The sequence below is a fragment of the Enhydra lutris genome, unplaced genomic scaffold (genome assembly GCF_002288905.1).
Source record: "Enhydra lutris kenyoni isolate GAN:26980312 unplaced genomic scaffold, ASM228890v2 scaffoldscaffold68, whole genome shotgun sequence".
In the NCBI taxonomy this organism is placed as follows: domain Eukaryota; kingdom Metazoa; phylum Chordata; class Mammalia; order Carnivora; family Mustelidae; genus Enhydra; species Enhydra lutris.
In genome coordinates, this window is record NW_019154152.1 from 14,215,950 (window position 1) to 14,236,515 (window position 20,566).

At 52.3% G+C, this 20,566-nt stretch overlaps 1 protein-coding gene across 1 annotated transcript; it reads left to right on the forward strand.

Moving 5' to 3' along the window:
* Positions 1 to 5,450: 5,450 nt before the first annotated feature.
* On the forward strand, positions 5,451 to 19,922 carry LOC111159631 (monoacylglycerol O-acyltransferase 2). Its single transcript, XM_022522173.1, has 6 exons — positions 5,451 to 5,541; positions 9,546 to 9,724; positions 16,793 to 16,997; positions 17,323 to 17,497; positions 18,128 to 18,327; positions 19,768 to 19,922. Exons 1-6 carry the CDS (start codon positions 5,451 to 5,453, stop codon positions 19,920 to 19,922), a joined length of 1,005 nt encoding a protein of 334 aa, XP_022377881.1.
* The last annotated feature ends 644 nt before the right edge of the window (positions 19,923 to 20,566 follow it).

The following is a 20,566-nucleotide window of genomic DNA, read 5'->3' on the forward strand; positions in this document are numbered from 1 at the left end:
CTTACAGGTTAGAAGAGCAAGGAGAAGGCTTGTGGTCCCAGAGAGGAGAACGAAACAATTAGGATGGTGTGGCACTGGCGGAGGTAGAGAAATTGGCCAATGGAAGAGAAGAAAAGCCCAGAGTCAGACCCGCTACATATGGGATACTGTCGGGTGATGGAAGCGGTACTTTACACCCTTGAGGCGGGGTGGCCGGGGGGTGCTGTTCAACAAATGGAATTGCAAAAGATGGTCATCTGCTTTAAAGGACAAAAGTGGAACCTGACTCATACTTTATAAAATACTCTATTCTTATACTCATATCTATAAAAATCCAGATGAATCAAGAATTTATATATGGTGAGTGCTGTGAAGTGTGTAGCCTGGCGATTCACAGACCTGTACCCCTGGGGCAAATAATACATTATATGTTAATTTAAGAAATTTTAAAGGAGCACCTGGGTGGCTCAGTGGGTTAAAGCCTCTGCCTTCAGCTTAGGTCTTGATCTCGGGGTCATGGGATCCAGCCCCGAGTAGGCTGGCTCTCTGCTCGGAGGGGAGCCTGCTTCCCCCCACCCCTGCCACCACCTGCTTGTGATCTCTGTCTGTCAAATAAATAAATAAAATCTTTTTAAAAATTAAAAAAAAAAAGAATTTATATATGAAAAACAAAACTTGAAATTCTTAATGGAAAATACAGAGGGGAAGAGGCTTCTTAAATCAGACCAAGCAATGTCTATTGACTAAAAGACTTTATAAGCATGATTACTTTATAATTAAGAATGTTTGCTCATCAAATGACACCTGAAAAGACAAACTAAATATTAGGAGATGAGAGTCACAATATATGCAACCAACCAAGAACAAGTAGCATAAGTGCATAGAAAAGCTTCTTTAAATTCAGGCAAAACCCACAAACAACACTGGTAGAAATGGTAAAAATTAAGCATGAGCTTTTCACAGCAAAGGAAATGCCTACAAATAAAGACATGTTTACCATTGATGATCAGGAAATGCAAATCAGGACCACAATGAGATAGTACTTCACACCCTAGCAAAACAATAAGAAGTCTGAGCATACCTCAGGTCAGAGAGGGTAGGCATCTATGGGATTGCTCACATATTCCCCGTCAGAATGTAAACTCATGCCACCATTTTGGAAAACAGTTTGGCACTATTCCCAAGCTTGAGCATTCACACACTCTTTGACCCAGCTGTCCCTCTGACTGTGCTGAGACTGTGGGGGGACCAAGAGGCATTAGCGACAGAAGGACCAATAGAAAAGCTGGTGTCAAGCGGGTCAAAGGGGCTGGATGTGGGGATGGAAAGCAGCTTTCCGAAGCAAGAGTTATTTAAATCAACAAAAGACCAGAACAAGAACTTCAGAGAAAATGAAATCCACCTCAGTTGGCATTAGGAAAATCCTAGAACCACAATGAAGCCCTTCCGCACACTCACTAAAATGTTTAAATTGTCGAGGAGGATATGAAGCAGGCAGAACTCCCATGTTGGGCTGTGGGCGTGTAAATGTGCACCAGCTGCTTTGGAAAACTATATGGCTTTATCCCAGGGACACCAGCATTCTATTCCCAGGCACACATTAGACAGAAATATACACCAATTTGCACCAAAAGACACGGACAAAAATATCCACGCTGCTTTAGGATACATAGCAAAGTCATTAAGAGAGTAGCTCCTAAGAGTTTTCATCACAAACACAAATTCTTTTCCTTTCTTTTCATTGTATCTGCATGAGATGATGGTTCAAAACTAATCCTACTGTGGCAATCCTTTCACAAAACATGTCAATCAAAGCATCGTGCCGTGTACCTGAAACTTATATCATGATGCATGGCAAGTATTTTGCAATAAAATGGGGGGGGGCATCCATAGCAGTGCAGTTCATAATAGCCAGAAACGTGCCAACTTGAATGCCTCGCAGCAATGCAATGGATAAATTGTGACACACTCACACAGTAAATCTCATATGGCCATGAGAACAAATGTACTACAAATACAACTTAGACTGATGTGGGAAACAAAGGCAAAGAATAAAAAACATTCAATTTCCTTACTGCTTACAGCCCGTTGACAAGTCCTTAACATAGAGTGACATTCCTCCAGGAACTCAGCTACCTTCACGTTAAACTTCCCTAAGGGCAAAAGGCAATCTTAGCTTAACATTATCCTGACCCCCAGGATCCTATAAGTCTACCTTATCTTGTAAAAATTCTTTGACAAACTTCCTTTATCTCTACTCCCATATATATATATGGGAGTATATACATATATATATATATATATATATGTATATATTGTATATATGTATATATGTATATATATGTATATATTCCTATATATATATATATATATTTTTTTTTTTTAAGATTTTATTTACTTATTTGACAGCGAGAGAGATAGAACACCAGTGAGGAGTGGAGCAGAGGGAGAGGGACAACCAGACTCCTTGCTGAGCACGGAACCTGATGTGAGGCTCAATCCCAAGATCCTGAGATCATGAGCTGAGCCTAAGTCAAGGGTAGGCTGCCCAACTGACTGAGCTCCCCGAGTGCCCCTCCCCAAGATATATGGTAACAATCATTCTCATCCTCGAAGCATATGGCCCATTGATATACATCTGAAGAGTCTCATGACTATGGTTTTATTAGATAGTAATAAATGACCTTTTCCTAACAATAGCTAGCCCCCTTGAGGTCCTGGAGACCTTGCTTCCAAAATTCCTTAGAGACTTATGTTGGGTTGGTGGCTCCAGGAATGCAGGAGGAACAATAGAAATGACCGCTGGGGCCACCATCTTCCAGGCCCCCCCCCTTCCTTAACCCTTGACTCCCCCGCCAAAAGGATGTATGCCCAGGTCACATCTCCATAGGTAACCCAATACCTAGCAGGAAACAGGAGTATCAGGACCCCCCCCCCCCCATACCCCCCAATCACCAAATACCTTACCATGTATGGATATGAGCCCATGCCCTGCCTTGGCCGGATAAAAGACCCCGCCCACTCCCTCCCAGCGCGACTTCCTCAACTCCCCCTTCCTGAGTTGCAGAACCTCCCCGGACAATGCCAAACTCCTCCCGCCTCTACTTTCCTGGCTCCCCTTCTCCTGAGCCCTGAAACTTCGCTGGAGAGCGCCTTTAATAAATCTTGCCTTGTGCCTACCTCGCCTGGTGTTGTGTTTACCTTGCATGTAAAACTTTACAATTTACGCTGTCCCTAACCCCTCTCACTTGAAAGTATATAATCAATCACAACCTCAGTGCAGCTCTTCCGGCCCAAAGGTCCTATTCCTGTGCTTTAATAAAACCACCTTTTTGCACTAAAGATGTCTCAAGAATTCTTTCTTGGCTGTTGGCTCTGAACTCCACTATTTCCTACATCACAGATGGTTCTCAAAAATACAATCTTGAGCCAAAGTAGCCAGTCCCCAAAGAGTATATCCTGTAAGATTCACTTTTCATGAAGTTCAAAAGCACAGGTAAGGACGGTGATGGCCTACGGGGAGGAGGAGAGTGGCTGACCAGGACATGGGGTGCTGTTCATTTTCTATTCGTTGATCAGGGTGGTAGTTCCATGAGTGTGTTCACTTTGTGAAGGTGTATTCATCTGTACATTCAGGATTTGTGTATTTTACTATATGTTGAACACACTTTAATTCAAGGTTGTAAGGACCTATTTAGCCAGAGTGCTTCCATCCGGTTAAACAATAACTTTGGTGTTTAACCCTTAAAACTGTCACTACTTAAAAACAAGTCCCGGAAACCAGTCCCAGGTAACACAGCCCAAATGCAAGGGTGGGTCAAGCCAAGTGGAGACATCCAATCAGTGGGGGGGTGCATACTGTCTCCCTAGTTACCAAGGATGGTATGGGCCCCGCCCTTTGGGAGCCTTTTGGGCGCCAATTCTCACTAAGGTGATAGGCTAATTCAAATATCTACTAGGGTAAATTGTAATTCAACTGGTCACTTATGTGTGACCTAATATAACTGTACAACTTTCTCTGTGTATTACAATTTCATTGGCCACCTGTATGTGGCCAGGCCCAACCACATGGCCTTTGCCCTTGAAAGCTAGTCTGTGAAGCAGAGAGAGGTATCCCTCTCTGTAAGAGGCACGGCCCCGAATGTTCGTTTTGATTCTTGATGCTTGGCGTGAAGTAAAACTTTGCTTGACCTTCGCTTTGTATCACTCGCTCCTTTAATCACGGACCCATTATTGGGGGACCTTTCAAAGGTGTATTTGTAAAAGGAGAGATTTAGGAGAATCAACCAATAGATGTGGATGAAGGGAGACAGAGTCTAGTGTGACTCTATGGCTTTGGCCAGAGGAGTCAAGTTCATGGAGTTACCCTTCACTGAGATGGCAAAGAGCAGAGGGAAGGTTGGCATGGGCAGGTGAGGGGAAATCAAGTTTGATCTCAGACATTCTATGATGGAGGTGACCATCAGGCTTTCAAGTGAAGATGTCAAGTAGCCACCTAGATATTCAAGCCTGGAGCCCCAGGGGATGTCAGAGCTGGAGATGGAGATTTGAAAATCTTCACTGTGTAGATAGACTACAAGGCCATGAGTGTGGATGAGATCTCTGAGGGAGGGAGTGTGAAGAGAAGAGAGAAGCCCCAAGGCCTGAGGGGGCAGGAGAGTGCTCAAACATTTAATCTGATAAAGGACAGGAGCCACAAAGGAGACCAAGGAGCTGCCAGAGAGATAGGAAGGAAACCAGGAGAGCATGCCGTCCATTGGCCAGGTGGTTTCAAGGTCACGCTGATAGGGTAAGATGAGATCTGAGAACTGATCCTGGATTTAGCAACATGGAGGCTGTTGGTGAACTGGCCAAGGGTAGTTCCATGGACAAGTGGCATCTGAAGTATGGAGTAGGGGAGGACAGAAAGGAAGGTGAAGGCAGGGGTTATAGACAGCTCTTCCAAGCATGTTGCCATGCAGGCACGCTGAGAAATGGCGCAGGAGATGGAGGAGATGCTGGGGCCCAGGAATTTTTAGGTGTGAACTATTACTGCACATTCGTGGAAGGAGGAGCAGTCCACAGGATAGGAGAGACAGGAAATAATTATTGGAGCCAGGTCATTGGACAGATGAAGACAGCATTATATTAATCTACTTGGGGCTTCACCTTCCAAGTGAAGGGCAAGATTCAAGCAAACAGAGAAAGGTCATTGGCAGATAAGACATTGCTTAATACACTTCCTTTCCTCCCTCCTTCCTCCTACGACCAGCGTAAGTGGATTCAAAGGTTTCTCCTAGGAAGCCCATCCCAGCCACCTTAGGGCCAGAGGCCTTGAAGCTGGGTGGGGCTGGGTGGGGCTGGGTGGGGCATGCTCCTCCTCCATTCTCCCCACAAACTCTTATGCAACTTCCAATATCAACAAAAATCAGTTGGTGTTGCGCACCACAGACACACTCGGATAAGCCGCTGGAGCCATTAGAGGAGCCAGCATGGTGAAGTTTGCACCGCTGTTCATGCCATGGGAACGCAGGCTGCAGACCTTCATGGTCCTGCAGTGGGTCTTCTCCTTCCTGGCCCTGGGTAAGGCGAGCTGGGCTGGGGGCTGGGAGATCATGGACACCTGCCACTCCAGGTACACAAGTGTATTGATGGTGGAAAGACATTCGCCATAATGGGGACTTTGCTGCTTTCAGAGCTCTCAGAGCATGGGGATAGCCGGGTGTGGTAGAAGCCATTGTGTGTGGCTTTGGACAGGTTACTGAGTTTCTAGCTTAGTATGAGGACAGAGACCCTGCCTCAGGCTGCCTGGTGGTGGTGTGTGGAAGGACCTAGGTGATTATGGAAAAGTTCCAGGTTCTGTAGGGCTTCTCAGAAGGAACGGATTTCCTGCCTTCCTTTCAGAGAGGAGGAAACAGACTGGTGGGTAGGGAGAGAGAAGGGAACAGGGAAAGAATAGGAGTGTGAGGGAAGGTAGAGACTGCCAGGGGACTGGGGCATGAGGGAGGGTCCGAGGCGAGCCTGGCTCAGAGTCTGGCTGGGCAACTGAGCCCCTGACCTCTGCAAGTCTCTAATTCTAATCCGCTGCAGAGTGGCAATATCACTGCCCAGCTGGTAGAGCTGTTGTGGGATGAAGTGAGGAATGTGCTTGCTTTGCCCAGGGCACACTGAGCTGGACCCCTGGGCGGGGGTCCCATGGGAAGTATGCTTAGGTCCCCCTGCTCACCCCATCCCCACCACAAGCACACTGATGCTGGTCAGGGAGACCACCCTGGCCCAGACTCCACTCTGCTGAAGGGAACTCTTTTTTTTTTTTAATATTTTATTTATTTATTTCAGAGAGAGAGAGAGAGAGATCACAGCAGGCAGGCAGAGAGAGAGGGGAAAGCAGGCTCCCTGCTGAGCAGAGAGCCCGATGCGGGACCCGATCCCAGGACTCTGAGATCATGACCTGAGCCCAAGGCAGAGGCTTAACCCACTGAGCCACCCAGGCACCCTGAAGGGAACTCTTTTGAGGAGGGCGGGGGACAGAGCAGGGGGAGAGAGTGACGGGGGAGGGGTGGGGGGACCGGGGGGCGGGGGTTGGTGTGTGTGTGGGATTCCTTAGTTCCTACACCAGCACCAGACAGTGTAGGTAGGCTGTGCTTCCCTGGGGGCTGGTCTTCAGCCTGTGCACGAATGCCACTATCCAGGTGTTAACAGTCCGGGGATCCTCTGTACCGGCTGGTCACCAGCATCACACACACACACACACACACACACACACACACCCAGGTGCTCCCTCAGAACCCCCTCGTAGTTCTGCCACTGAAGGATTCACTCCCAGCAAAGCGGGCCCCCAGCATCCTGTTTCCCTTACGATTCACCTGTGTCTCTCTCCCAAGGGTTCTTAAACATTTTAAACACCCCTGGCAGAGAAACAACTTAACTGCCCAAGGTTGTAGGTCTGGAGTCCTGGGCTCCTTCTACAGCCAAAGGAAGAAAGGGAAGGAGGGGCAGAGAGAGGAGAAGGGCAGATGGTGTGGGAGATGGTGTGCGTAAGAGGCTAAGAGACTGGTGGAGACAGCCTGGGAAGGAGGCCTAACAGGGTTGACTTCGAGTCTGCAGGCTCCTGGACAAAGGTCGCTTGGGGGCCTAGAGGTAGGCTGTGGCCTGGGGATCCCAGGGGGTAAGGTTCGTCAGGCCCAGCATGCCTTCTGTGATCTTGGGGCCCCGGAGTGTGTTTGAACATCCTGTCCCTGCACCCCACCCGGCCTCGGCCCCCCAGCCCTGCGAGCCTGGGCCATAGGAGCCTGGGATTGTCAGAAGCGGCCCAAAGAGGTCTAGTAGCTCCGGGCCTGGAGGACTAGAAGGAGGAAGGCTGGGAAAAGGGATATGGGCCCCCTGGTCCTGGGAGTAGGAGGTTTTACCCTATCCCTCATCCTGGGAGCAAAGGGAAGCCTCAGAAGGGCTTAAGATAGGGGAGTGACGAGGTCCACTCTGGGTGCTGAAGTTTCCTGTGGCTGCAGGGGTGGTACGTACTGTGTTTTGAGTGTGGGGGGATGGGCTGATGGCAGGGAGCCGTCCCAGTCCCCATCAGAGGCCACCACACTATGGCACATGGCCGAATCCTGCCCACTGACTGCTTTTGTATTTGTACAGTTTATGAGCTAAGTTTACATTTTTTCAAGGGGTTGTATTTTAAATGGTTAGGGACCTATGTAATATTATCCACGTTGGGTCTTGAGCCGCAAAGTCTAAAATATTGACCATCTGGTCCTTTAGGAAAAAGACTGCCAAGTCTGGTCTAGTGAGGCTGGCAGAGGGTGGGGAGATGTGGCCCCATTTGGGAGCTGTTTAGGAGATAGGGGCCACGGGGCAGATTGAAAGGCCCTTGGTCCATTGACAGAGGACTGGACGAACACCACGTGGTCGGCACACACGAGAGAGTAGCGTTCAGCTCCAAAAGGGAAGGGAATTCTGACACATGGGGCAGCACGGATGGCATGAGCGGGCCACTGTGGCATCATGTGAAGTGACACAAGTGAGTCACCAAAAGACCAACACTTGATTCTATGAGCTTCCTAGAACAGTCCCTTTTGTAGAGCCGGAAAAGCAAATGGTGGCCAACAGGGGCTGGGGGAGGGGGCTCGGGGAGTCAGAGGTTCAAATTTGGGAGGGGGAGGGAAGGTAGAGGGGGAGGTGTCCCGGAGATGGTGGTAGTGATGGCTACACAGGGAATGGACTTACTGCCTCTGAACTGTGCTTAAAAATGGTTAAGGTGATAAATTTTATGTTAATGTGCCTTTTATCGCAGTAACAATTTAAAACACAAAGTGCCCCAAACGGGGACCCTCAAACGTTAGCTTTCTGAGGGCAGGACTCTGTGTCTGTCCTTCAAGGCCGCCCACTAGCACCTGCCCCGTCAGAGCTGCTCTGTGTAAAGTGAACACCCGTGAGCTATGTCGTCTGCCTTATGAACTCTACCACTGTTTGGACTGGATCAAGGTCCCCTCCACCAGAAAACCTGCCAGGAATGACACGCCCAACTACCGTCCTTTCCAGTAGAATATACAACTGAAAGCTGACCTTCTTTAAGAGAATGAGTGCAAGGTGTTGAGTGGAGGAAAGAGCCATATTCTCTAGCAGTGTTCTTTCCATCAGCATCAGATTAGAGACGGCCTACAGACCCACTGACCCTGAAATGAAGCTGGGATTACCCTATGGCAAGGGATTCAGACCTGCAGGTCAGAGGGAGAGCTCCTCACTGGGCCTTGTCCTAGCCCAGCCCTGCTACACCCCTGAGCATCGGCCAGCCAGGGGTTTGGCCTCTTTCCCCTTCCCTCCTTCACTGGGAAAGGGCACTGTGGGAAGGAGGAATCAGCATGAGCAAAAGCTAAGGGACTAAAGGAGTTCAGGGAGCTATAAGAACAGCAGTTAGTGTGGCCAGAGCACTGGGGGTGCAAGTGGGCGAGGAGAGGCTGGAGCAGGAGGTGGGTAGGGCCAGCCAGCTCCTCCCAGAGTTACAGGAAAGCCAGGGCAGGGCTTTAAAGAGAGGAAGACCTGACCAGATTGATCCGTGAAAAGATGGGGCAGAGGGTGGGCAGAAAGAGTATCCCCGTTTTCTCTGAGGTCCCCAAAAATCGAAACCAGAAACAGATAATCCAGTCAGTCCTGAAGCAGGCATTTACTGAGCACCTGGGGAGTGCAGACTACAGAGAGAGGGAGGTGGGACAGCGGGGGGGGGGGGGGGGGGGGGGGGGGGGGGGGGGGGGCGGGGGGGGGGGGGGCAATGTCGGGGGGGAGGGGGGGGGGGGGGGTATAGGGGGAAGTGGGAGGTTGGGGAGGGAGGAGGCCAGAGCGAACAAGGGAGACAGGACAGTGGGAACTATGAATTTTGAAGTTGGACCTACCTAGGTTCCAGTCTCCTCCAAGCAAGACACTGGCGGGTGCATTTCCTCCTTGAAGGCGTGGGAAGCTGAGCTCTTCCTCCCGGGGCCGCAGGCTGGAAGGGATGGTGCTGCTAGTGCGGGGCATACGGGCGACTCAGTGTGGACGTCTCACCTCCTTCCTCTCAGACCCCTGATAGCTCTTGCTTCCCTCCCCAGCCCAGATCTGCATTGTGGTCTTCATAGGCCTCCTGTTCACAAGATTCTGGTTAGTCAGTGTCCTGTATGCGATCTGGTGGTACCTGGACTGGGACAAGCCATTGCAAGGGGGCAGGCCCATCCAAGCCGTAAGGCGCTGCTTCCTGTGGAAGTACATGAGGGACTATTTCCCCATCTCGGTGAGTACTGGCACTGGCGGGGATGGGGTTGCGGGGGAAGTGCCACCCAGGCTGCGGGGAGCAGAATGCTGGGCTGGGTGGGAGGGGCCAGAGCTTACACCACTGTGGGGCCTGGGGAAGAGTCCCGCTTCACTCTGGCTGTCATTTTCCAGGGTTGGGAAAATGTCAGGGTTTGGAGGTGCTCTGTGGGCGCACACACATATATCCTACAGGTGTAACCCCTCAGCGGCCAGGGAGGGGATGAAGGTAATAAGCTCAAGGTCCCAAGAGACCATCGAGCCCCGCCCTTTATCAGAGTAGGGAGAATGACACCCCGAGAGGGACAAAGGTGTGACCAACTCCACATGACAAGTTCTGGTTTTGAGGCGTGTGCATGAACTATGGGGGAAGGGGCAGGGGAGAGAGAGCCCTGAACTGGTTCTTGGTTCTGTCCTGCCCCATCTCCAGATTGCTGGGTGTCCTTGAGCAAAACCTCGCCATTCTGGGCCTCAGTTTCCCCAGATATCTAGAAAGCAGACTGACCCCTCCTCCCCTGTGCACGTTTGAATCTCTCACTCTGACTTGGGGCATCTCATTGTGGATACTTGACCCTGGACTCAAACGTCAGTCTTGAGTAAAGCGGACCCTCAGATTTTCGTGAACAGACCCTCTGCCTCCTTTACCAAATGCCAGGCAGACAATCCTGGGACTTGAGTGGCCGGGCAGGGCTGGCATATTGGCTGGATGGGACAGGGTGGGAAGGCAGTGGGGAGCACAGAGAGGTGCCAGGCAGGGAAAGCTGGCCGTCCCCTGGAAACGGGAGAAGAAAGGCACAAGTGCAGCCTCTGGAGCAGGACAGACCTAGGTTCTAATGCCAGCACCGCCTCAGCCTGTGGTGCCCTTGGGGGAGTTTCATAGCCTCTCTTAGCCTCGGTGTCCTCATATGTAATGTGCAGATGACGCCACACGCGTCACTGAGTTGGGCGGATTTGCTGAGTCAGCAGGAACGCACCCTGTAGGTTGGCTGGACACTAGGTGCTAGTATTACATGACCGAGTCAACGAGGCTGTGGTTGGGGGGAGGGCTCTGACAGCCCAGAGCCCAGCTGCTCTGACCTTCACACCTGCCTGGCTTCTCCCATCCTGGAGCTCCACCTCTTCCCACCCCTCCTGGAGCTAGGTCCCTAGCTGGCAAAGGGGGAGGGAGTGGAGGACACAGATTCCTGGGCACTCAGCAGTGGATTCAGGGCTCCTGCCTGACTCCCTTCTGAGAGTCCTGGGGCCTGGCGAGGACTTGGGGAAGCTGGGCAAGAGCTGGGGTACGAAGCCCCGAGCTCCACAGTGAGCAGGCCTCCTGGGCAAAGGGCAAGGGTGGGCCGGGCAGGGCCAAGCAGTAGAGCATCAGGGTGGGGGCTGGGGAGAGGGCAGGAAGTTGAGTGGCAGAGAATTCCACACTCGTGAGGGGTGCTACTTGTGGAAGGGCAGAGTGAATGGGCAGCCGCTGAACTAACCCAGGAGTCCATGTTGGGGGAGGACTTCTCCCCATATTTGCTTCTGGGATCTTGTCCACAAAGACAAACAGGGTCTGCGCCTATCCTATCCACTGCCCTTCCTGATCCTCCCCTAGCCAGGCACTACTGGCCCTGGTGGGACACTGCCCTGGTCTGCCTCAGTCCTTTGTGTAGTGTTTCTGGATTGATGCCCACTGAGGGCCTGTTGGATCACCCCTGCAGAGGGCAGGCAGTACCACCACGTGGCCAGCAGAGGGCGAGATAGCATGCACTTGACTTTGCCAGTCCTAGGCTAGGAGCCTGCAGGGCTGGGGAACCGGCCCACAGATCCCCTTCCCCACCTCTTCCCAGAAGACCCTCCCACTCTTCCACACACTTTTACGGCCCCCGCCCCGCTGAGATCTTGAGAGGGGCGGAAGGTAGGTAACTCTCCCCCACACACTGACAGAATTCTTTTTCCCTTGTCAAATGCATATAGATTTCTGAGATTCTTCTATCAGTTCTTAGGGTGATTTTATGAACTAGCATCTATGGATGGAATTCCAAGCAGAATTAGGAAACTCTCTGGGCCTTGCAGCTTTCTGAACTCATGCTACAGGCTTCTAAAGAGCTGATGGTGAAGAATCAGGCGATGTTTCCCGTAGGAGACTCTGATCCCACCTCATGCTGAAGGCCAGCCCCAGAGCTAGGTTCCCCCGGTGAAGATTTCATCCTCCTGGAATCAACACTGTCTCCAGAGGCCAAGGCCTGAGAAGGGATGGACTGCTGTGGCCTGGTGTCAGGAAATGCTGCAGGCCTGGGGAAGCACAGGATACCTCCCCTCCCACATCTGGGACCTCCCTCTGTTCCTCACAGCCCTCTGGACATCACTGGGGACTTCAGGCCCTCCCTCCCACTCCCCCCCTACCAAGAATACTGGGGGCTCTTAATCTGAGTCAGAAGAAGGTGGGTAGCCAGCAGCCTGCCTAGGACAGATCTCCAGCGTGCACTTGGGCGGAGTAACACTTCATCCTGTGATGGCTCCTTTCATCACGGGAGAGCTCTTGCCTGGAAGAATGTCTTCCTTCACACTGAGCTCTGCCTGTCCTGACCACCCGCCCCGCCCCAGGGGTCCTGCCTCTGCCTTGGGCACAGCTGTTCTCTCAGCCCTCCAGCTTCCCTGCAGGGAGGGGGCCTCCTTCCTGCTCAGTTCTGTCCTTGCTGTCCCTCCCCAGCACAGACATTTGGGGCTAAATGATGGATGTGGGGGTGCCTTCATCCCTGGCCTCTACCCACTAGTATCCCTCCCCTCCATCAGGTGTGACAACCAAAAACGTCTGCAGACATTACATGTACCCTGGTGGGCTCAGGGAACTGACCCTGGTTGAGAACTACTCTGGGGCCCAGAGTCTGACTCCAAAACTCCTCCCCCACTAGCTACCTGAATCCTGACCAGTCACCTCTTTATCTGGACTCTGCTACAGTCCATCCTGTACACAGCAGCCAGGATACTCAATGCCACAACAGCTGTGACTCCCGTGACACCAAAAAATCAAATCTAATTTTTGCCCAGCCTGCAGGTCCCTGGACCCCGGACCCCTGCTCATGCCTCACTTTCCCCCTTTGCCTTTCAAGTTCTCCAGGCATGAGCTGTGCTCCCTGGGCTGGCACCCTTACTGGAAGTGCACCCTTTCACCCCATTAACCCTCCCCCCCACTTTTCACCTGGGGACTCCTGCAAGGTGGCAGAGCCTGCAGGAGCCAGGCCACCTGTGTTAAAGTGTTGCTTCTGCCACTTTACTAGCTATGTGACCTAGAAGCAGTTAATTAACCTCATGCCTCAGTTTCCTCATCTGTAAAATAGGGATGTTGTCACCACTACATCCCTGGCAGCATGAACAGAAGATGGCTCAAGTCAGTATACTGACGGGAGGTGCTGGGAATGGGCACCACCTGGGGCAGTCTTTCCAGCTATCCATGCTTAGCACATCCTGTATTAAACTCTAAGACATTTTTTTTTTCTTAAAGTAGTCTCCACGCCCAGTGTGGAGCCCAACACAGGGCATGAACTCGTGTCCCTGAGATCAAGACCCAAGCTGATATCAAGAGTTGGGGGACTGTGGGGCGCCTGGGTGGCTCGGTGGGTTAAGCCGCTGCCTTCGGCTCAGGTCATGATCCCAGGTCCTGGGTTCAAGCCCCGCATCGGGCTTTCTGCTCAGCGGGGAGCCTGCTTCCTCCTCTCTCTCTGCCTGCCTCTCTGCCTGCTTGTGATTTCTCTCTGTCAAATAAATAAATAAAATCTTTAAAAAAAAAAAAGAGTTGGGGGACTGAGCCACCCAGGCACCCCTCTAAGATATCCTTCATGGTAAAGCAGCAGTATTTTATGTACCACTAAGAAAAAAATCCCTCCAGAGGAATCATCAAATGCATTTTGAGAACATAATGTTAAGATGCAAAGGAATGATGTATCTTAGAATTGAGGGGATACAGCTGCAGATGTCAGTGTGTGTCTGTTCTGTGAGCCCGTGAGTGCAAGGGGGAGAGGGCAGGGGCGAGGGGGTCTGAAGCCCATCTTGATGGCATACCGAGGCTGCCAGGGCCAGGGAGAATAAATAGCCAAGCCTTTCTTTCCATCTGGCTGTGATGGGAGGAGACAGGAAAGGACTCGAGTACCTACACACACACACACACACACACACACACACACACACACACACACGCACGCGCGGCCAAAGGCCTGAAGCTGGAAAGGATTCCTTTGTTGTAAAGGGGGTGACTCTAAAACTTTGATATATCATAATCCTATGGGAAATCTTCCACAAATCAGATGCCCCAAGGCCCGAGCCAGAATACTGAATCAGACCTTGCTTGCCCTGCATTTTTAAACTGCCAAGTAACCGAGGTATATAAAAGGTCATGAACAGGTTCTCCAGGGCCAGGTCTTGGAGCCGGGAGGGGCAGGCTGCTGGTGCAGGAAGCGCCTTCTCCTGAGAGCCCTGGACATTCCAAGTTTGACTAGAAAGGAAATGGCCCCTGAGACAGTCCTGAGTCTCGGGATGTCTCTCTGGTTCTGGAATAAAGGCTCTCTCAGGTGCTCTCAGCGGGAGACAGTAGAACTGAGTTCAGGTCATCTGTGTGGCTTTGGGCAGGTTGCTTACACCCCTCTGCACCTCAGTTTGCTCAGCTGTCAAATGGGGGCTCTCGCGCTGCAGCCCCCCTCCTTAGGGCCACGGTTACACAAGCCGGCGGCGTGGGTGCTTTGTGAGCCATAAAGGAGCCATCAGGACAGTGGCCATCACCACCAAGGGTGTGAGAGGGCACAGGGGCATTTGTTGAGAGATGGGCCTGGGGAAACTGCGGGACAGTGATGGCCCCATCAGTGCACACACTTGCACACGCACAAATCAGTGCCCTGGCAGATACTGGCACACGTGCCTAGACACTGGCCCTCTCATTCACCAGGGTATTTCTCTATATGCAAAGGCTTCTTTATTAAGGATAGTCATTCTTTCATTCATTTGTTCATTTATACGTTCATTGTTCATTCAAAATAGGTAATATGTTCTTGTTCAAAATTCCAAAGGGACGAGGGGGTACGTGGGTGAAAAGTCCCCCCGCCCAGAGGCCACTAGGACCACTAGTGTTTGGTGTGTCTGCAAATGAACAAGTGCGTGTCCCCTTTCCCAGCACAGTCAGTGACACTCTGCCCACCTTGACTTGCCCTTTGCTTTGTCCTAACCAGTGACTGGGGCCGTCTTCCCTGCCAGGCCAGGGAGATCTTGCTCCTACCTCCCTAGAGCTGCCCTGTGCCCCACTGTGTGGATGTTGTGAGAATTTGCCTCAATGGGCCCTGTTGATGGGCATTGGAGGGGGTGCTGAGGTTTGGATAGTACCAAAAAAATGATGCTTCGGTTAGTAATCTCATCCACAGGTCATTTTACAAAACGACACAGCCAAAATGAAATACAGTGCTGAAATTCCTCAGCAGTGGAGTTGCTAGGGTAAAAGGTCAGTCCTGCTTTTAGGTATTCAGCTATTGCGCAATCGCCTTTCCAGGGCTTGTGCAAAATTGCCTTCCTGCTGACCGAGGAAGAATTCGTGTGCCTGTGCGTCAGTGTGGGGAGCCAGGTGTGTTTGTAGAGGAACACGCTGGATGGGTTCCCAAGCAAGCGCCTTTCCCACTGAGGATAACCAGAGGTTTCTCTCTTGCTTTAGCTTCACCTCTAATAAGCTTCCCCTGCGGGAGCAGAGACCTTTGTCTTTGTGTGGGAGGCAGTGGTCTCTCCAACTGTGGTCCCTGTAGGTTTCTGCAAAGGATCAGTGGGTAACTGGGGGCCATACTGGGCAGGGTTGGGGGGATTGCAGAAACCAAGTCCAGGTGAAGTGCTGGAGAATCTGGGGTTAGTCGGCCTGGATGGAGGCAGTTGTCTCATATCCCTGTCGCTGCCCCCAGGTCCCTCCAGGCTGCTCTGAGGACAGGCAGCCAGGCCTCTGGGACCCCAAAGGTGGCAGCAAGAATTCTCAGGGAGCCACCCGCTGCAAGTTTTAGCTTGATGACAGGACGAACTTTCACCGTGGCAAAGCTGAGCCGGGGGCAGAAAGGGCTGCCCTGTGCCGGGGAGTGCAGACTGCTGTGGGAACTGGACAGTTCCATCAGGGGCTTGAAGCATGGCCCAGGGGCCTCTGGGGCCTTCAGACTCTTGATGGCTGTGGCTCCTGAAGTGCAGGGCAGTGTAAAAGGTGGGCCTGCGGTTTTTGGCAGGGTGGCGGAGGGATTGTCCCCTACCATCACCTAGTCACCGCCCACAGCTATAGTCTGCACCTTGGATCACGGAGCAGCCTGTCCAGGAATGGGCAGGCCAAGAGCAGCATTTGTTAGCTCAGTTCCTGCCCTTCCACCCTCATCCTGCTATACCTGGGAGCTGCTAAAGGAGCAGCTCTCCTCTCCCAGGCCATCTGTGATGGCGGGTGGTCTCTACCTCCCGCTCCATGCTGCAGACATGACCAGACCTTGGCAAGTTGCTTGCCAGCAGAAGACAATGGTTGAGGGGCAATGAGGGTCAGCGTAGGGGGAGCAGGGAGCCCCAGGGAGACACTTGCATTGTACAGAAGGGTAGTTAAGCCTTCTGGCTGCGTGCTCTTCCAACCACTACTGCTAAGATAGCAAGATTGCAACGCTCATTCCCAGGTCTTAAGTGCCCATTTTTCTTACATTGAGTTTTGTTAAACTGGGGCTCTTCCAGCATGGTGGCACCCCCGTGTGTCCCTTCAATGCCTTCAAATGATACCTGGTCCTGTAGTAATCTTGGTAGTTTCAGGGTACTGCACACCAGGGCTTCTTAGCAGCCCTGGGAGGTAGGCAGGTCAGGGCTAAATGTCCCCATTTTACAGATGGAGAGCCTGAGAGGGAAACAGTTTGTCCAGAGTCAGCCATGAATACGAGAGGGTGTCCCTGGATGCATTCACACACCATATCTCAGTATTCTTAAGAAACTGAGGCTCAGAGATGGAGAGCGGCTTGCCCAAGGTCACCCTGATGAGTGGCATGGTCAGGGTTGGCGCACAGGTCCCGTCCAGCTCACCGGGTTGCTGTCCTTGCAGCTGGTCAAGACTGCTGAGTTGGACCCCTCCCGGAACTACCTTGCGGGCTTCCACCCCCACGGGGTCCTGGCGGCCGGAGCCTTTGTCAACCTGTGCACGGACAGCACGGGCTTCCCTTCACTCTTCCCGGGCATCCGCCCCCATCTGATGATGCTGACCCTGTGGTTCCGGGCCCCTTTCTTCAGGGATTACATCATGTCGGGGGGTGAGTCTTTACACCCATGGGTAGCCCAGGAGGATGAGGCTGGAGGCAAGGGATGAGGCATCTTAGGGAGGGGAGGGCTGCCAGCACTTCCATACTTCTTGCAAGTGCGCGTGCAATGGGAGAAGTAGCTAGACCCAAAGGAGTACTCCGCACAACCGCGAGCTGGGAGAGGACTCAGTTCCAGTCCTCAGGGGACGCCCAACTGGAGGCAGTGGGGTGGGGACCCGGGCCTCTGCGGCCACTTTCGGTGGTCTCTCTCTCTAGTCTCACCCACACCACCATCCCTGCCCACTCCCCGTACCTGAGCACCTTCCTCTCTCCCCAGGGCTGGTTACGTCGGACAAGGAGAGCGCTGCTCACATTCTGAGCAGGAAGGAAGGTGGCAATCTGCTGGCCATCGTTGTAGGGGGTGCCCAGGAGGCCCTGAACGCCAGGCCGGGAGCCTTCACGCTGTTGCTCCGGAACCGCAAGGGCTTCGTCAGGCTCGCCTTGATGCATGGGTATCTGGGGAGAGGGCTCTTGGCTCCAGGGGAGATTTGCAAGGGTTAGATTTTGGTGGAAGACAGCAGAGACAAAGTGGCTTGTATTTTGGCAGGGAGATTCTCAGTCTGTTTACAACAAAGATTAAATTCTGGTGAGAGATGTACTATGGCATGCCCACATACCAGAGAAGATTTCAGAAGGGAGGCTTGGTGATCAAAGGCACTAAGTGGGAAGGGACATGTCTGCCCAAAGCTGGTAAAAGATCTGACATCTGTGGGATCTGGGAGGATGGAGTGTGGGGCATATCACAGAACTCTTCTACTTAGAAGCATCTTTAAAAAACACAAGCTAGCTGGGGCCGGAGAGATTTCTCTGCAAAGCTCACGGATGTTTTCTATCTGGGAGGGCTCTGAAACATTCTGGTCTGTCTGTCCCTTACAACTGGGAGATTGTGGCCCTGAGAGGCACTAGGACCTGCCCAAGGTCAGAAAGCAAAGCTATGGCAGGGCTGGGAAGCAACCCAGGCCTCTGACAGCTGACCCAGGGCTCCATCCTCTGCTCTAATTCCTGGTCGCTGGGTCCCTGCAGGAAGCTAGCGGGGCCTTCTATGAGACCTTCCACGCATATCCTGTCCTGTCTCTCTCCAGGGCAGCTCTGGTGCCAATCTTCTCTTTCGGGGAGAATGAACTCTTTGACCAGGTTGAGAACTCCCCTGGCTCCTGGTTGCGCTGGATCCAGAACCGGCTGCAGAAGATCATGGGCATCTCCCTCCCGCTCTTCCATGGCCGTGGTGTCTTCCAATACAGCTTTGGTCTCATACCCTACCGCCAGCCCATCACCACTGTGGGTGAGCCATGAGCCAGCCTGGCCGGGCGGTGGAGGGGGGCGCTGCCTACAGGGAAAGAGGCCTGGGCTCTGGGCTGCAAGGGGACATGGAGACAGGTCAGACACATCCTTGCCCTCCTGGAGCTCACATTCTAGACTGGGAAACACACGAGACCAGGAAACAGACACTGCTTATCAAGCAGGTAAGCCTGATAGAAGGCACTCTGGGATGGGAACTGAAACAGGCACAAGAAACAATAGTCACCACGGATTACAGAGTGGCTGCTGTGTGCCAGGCAGGGTCCCTAATGTGCAGCAGCTCGATCTGCCCTAACGACCTTTAAGACAGGGACTACCATCCCCCTTTCACTAACGGTAAACTGAGGCTCTGAGAAGTTAAGTAACTTCTAAAAGAACACTCTGCCTTTGAGTAACAAGGTTCAGGATTGGATCAGGATTTATTTGACTTTTTACGTTTCTAGAGAAGGAGGTTTAATTCTGACCCAAAGGATCTCATAAGGCTTACTGGAGAGGATGGGGACAAGGAAAGGGCATTCCAAGTCTATTAGAATTGTGTATAGAGTAGGAAATGCTACGCTTGGTATTAGAGCCTGAGGGATTTTCCCGTAAATAATGGGCATGAGCTCTTGTCCATGGACTCAGCACTGTCTTTTTCAGCTCTTGGGAATCCTCATTTGCTTTCTTGTTAGATCCCAGCTAGATCCCTCTGACGAAGCCTATAGAGGAAGGTTCGTCTTTTTCCATCTGTTTATTTGCTAGTTGAGCACGACTTGGTGTACCCCTACACCATGACTTTTGCTGTGTATTGTGGCAATATTTTCAAGAGTGTTCGTTCATACTCCTGCTGCCCCCAGACCTATTGCCAAGAGAAGGCTGGGGAGCGATCACCCCAACCAGGCAGGAGTAGAGGAAGGAGGTCACTTAGGGCTTCCCTAGAACAGGCCAGATGGAGAGAGGAGGAGGAGGAAGAGCTGTGTGGGCTGTGGGCCCACCTCATCCTAGATCTACAGGTACCTCTGTTGATGACATGTTGGGCTCCCAGAACCCTGTGGTCTGGAAATTACGAGCATATCCCCAGGATTTGAAAACTGGAATGGGATTCTTCCTCCATGTGTGACTTGAACAAGTTGCTTAGCCTCTCTGAGCCTCATTGCGCCACCTGTCAACAGGGGATAAGAGCTTCTGTCCCCATAGGAGTATTACAGGGATTAAAGGAGATGATGCGTGGCAAGGGCCTGGTGCATTCCATGGCACATGGCAATGCCCACAGGTGTTACTATATCAGAATCTTGGAGTTACCATAACATCTTAGAAGCCATCACCCAACACAGGGTTGAAAGGGATGGCAGTAAGAGCACTTTGTGCAGGGATGCCGTGGGGTAGGGCTCCTGCAGCCCCATGGTTCCTGCTCCGGACCAACACCCACACTTGTGCCTTGCAGTGGGAAAGCCCATTGAGGTGCAGAAGACACCGTACCCCTCGCAGGAGGAGGTGGACAAGCTGCACCAGCGCTATATCAGGGAGCTGTGCGACCTCTTCGAAGCCCACAAGCTGAAGTACAACATCCCCGCGGACCAACACTTGGAGTTCTGCTGAGCGCCTCCCCAGAGGGCAGGATTGGCGTTAGGGAGCCCAGTGGAAGGTGCTATGATCTAAGAAGGCTTCCTGGAGACATCTATTGAACATACCTTCACAGCCTTCCCAGACCTCTGCAAATCCAGCCACACCAGGCCCCAAGTCCCAGCCGGTGAGCGGGAGGGGACACCCAGCTCTGGCGTTGGTGATTTTCACCCCTGCTGCGAAACCCCTGCCAGCCTCCCTCTCCTTGGCCTGCTCCTCTGTGAATGGAGAGACTGCTGGAAGAGAGGGATTTCTAAGGTCTTGGTCCCCTGTTGTCATGTTACTCCAGGGACAGAGAAAGAGAGGGGCCACTGTCACCTGGTTTTTCTTCCTTGACCTTGAGTTTCCTTGACCTTGAGTTTCCTTGACCTTGTGTAATGGCACAAAAGAAGCGTCTGCTCCAGCCCCATCTCCTACAAGCTCCCTCATCCCGCACCCTGGATGTCTCCGCCCCTCCCTCCCTGTGCCAGAGAGGAGGGATGGCTTTGCAGTCTCTGTGCTCATGCTAAGCACCTGTGCATTTCTGGTTCCTCCGAGCTGTAGACTAGCAGCCACAGGGGCTGGAAAGGTGGAGGAGGAGAACTGTGCTCTGTCACTGCTGTATGGTGCTGGGCAGCCCT

Excerpts from the sequence above, each read along its gene's own strand:
- LOC111159631 (XM_022522173.1), top strand. The coding sequence starts at position 5,451 with ATGGTGAAGTTTGCACCGCTGTTCATGCCATGGGAACGCAGGCTGCAG. Across the intron at positions 9,725-16,792 it reads GGGACTATTTCCCCATCTCG|CTGGTCAAGACTGCTGAGTT; the intron begins GTGAGTACTGGC and ends CTGTCCTTGCAG. Across the intron at positions 17,498-18,127 it reads AGGCTCGCCTTGATGCATGG|GGCAGCTCTGGTGCCAATCT; the intron begins GTATCTGGGGAG and ends GTCTCTCTCCAG.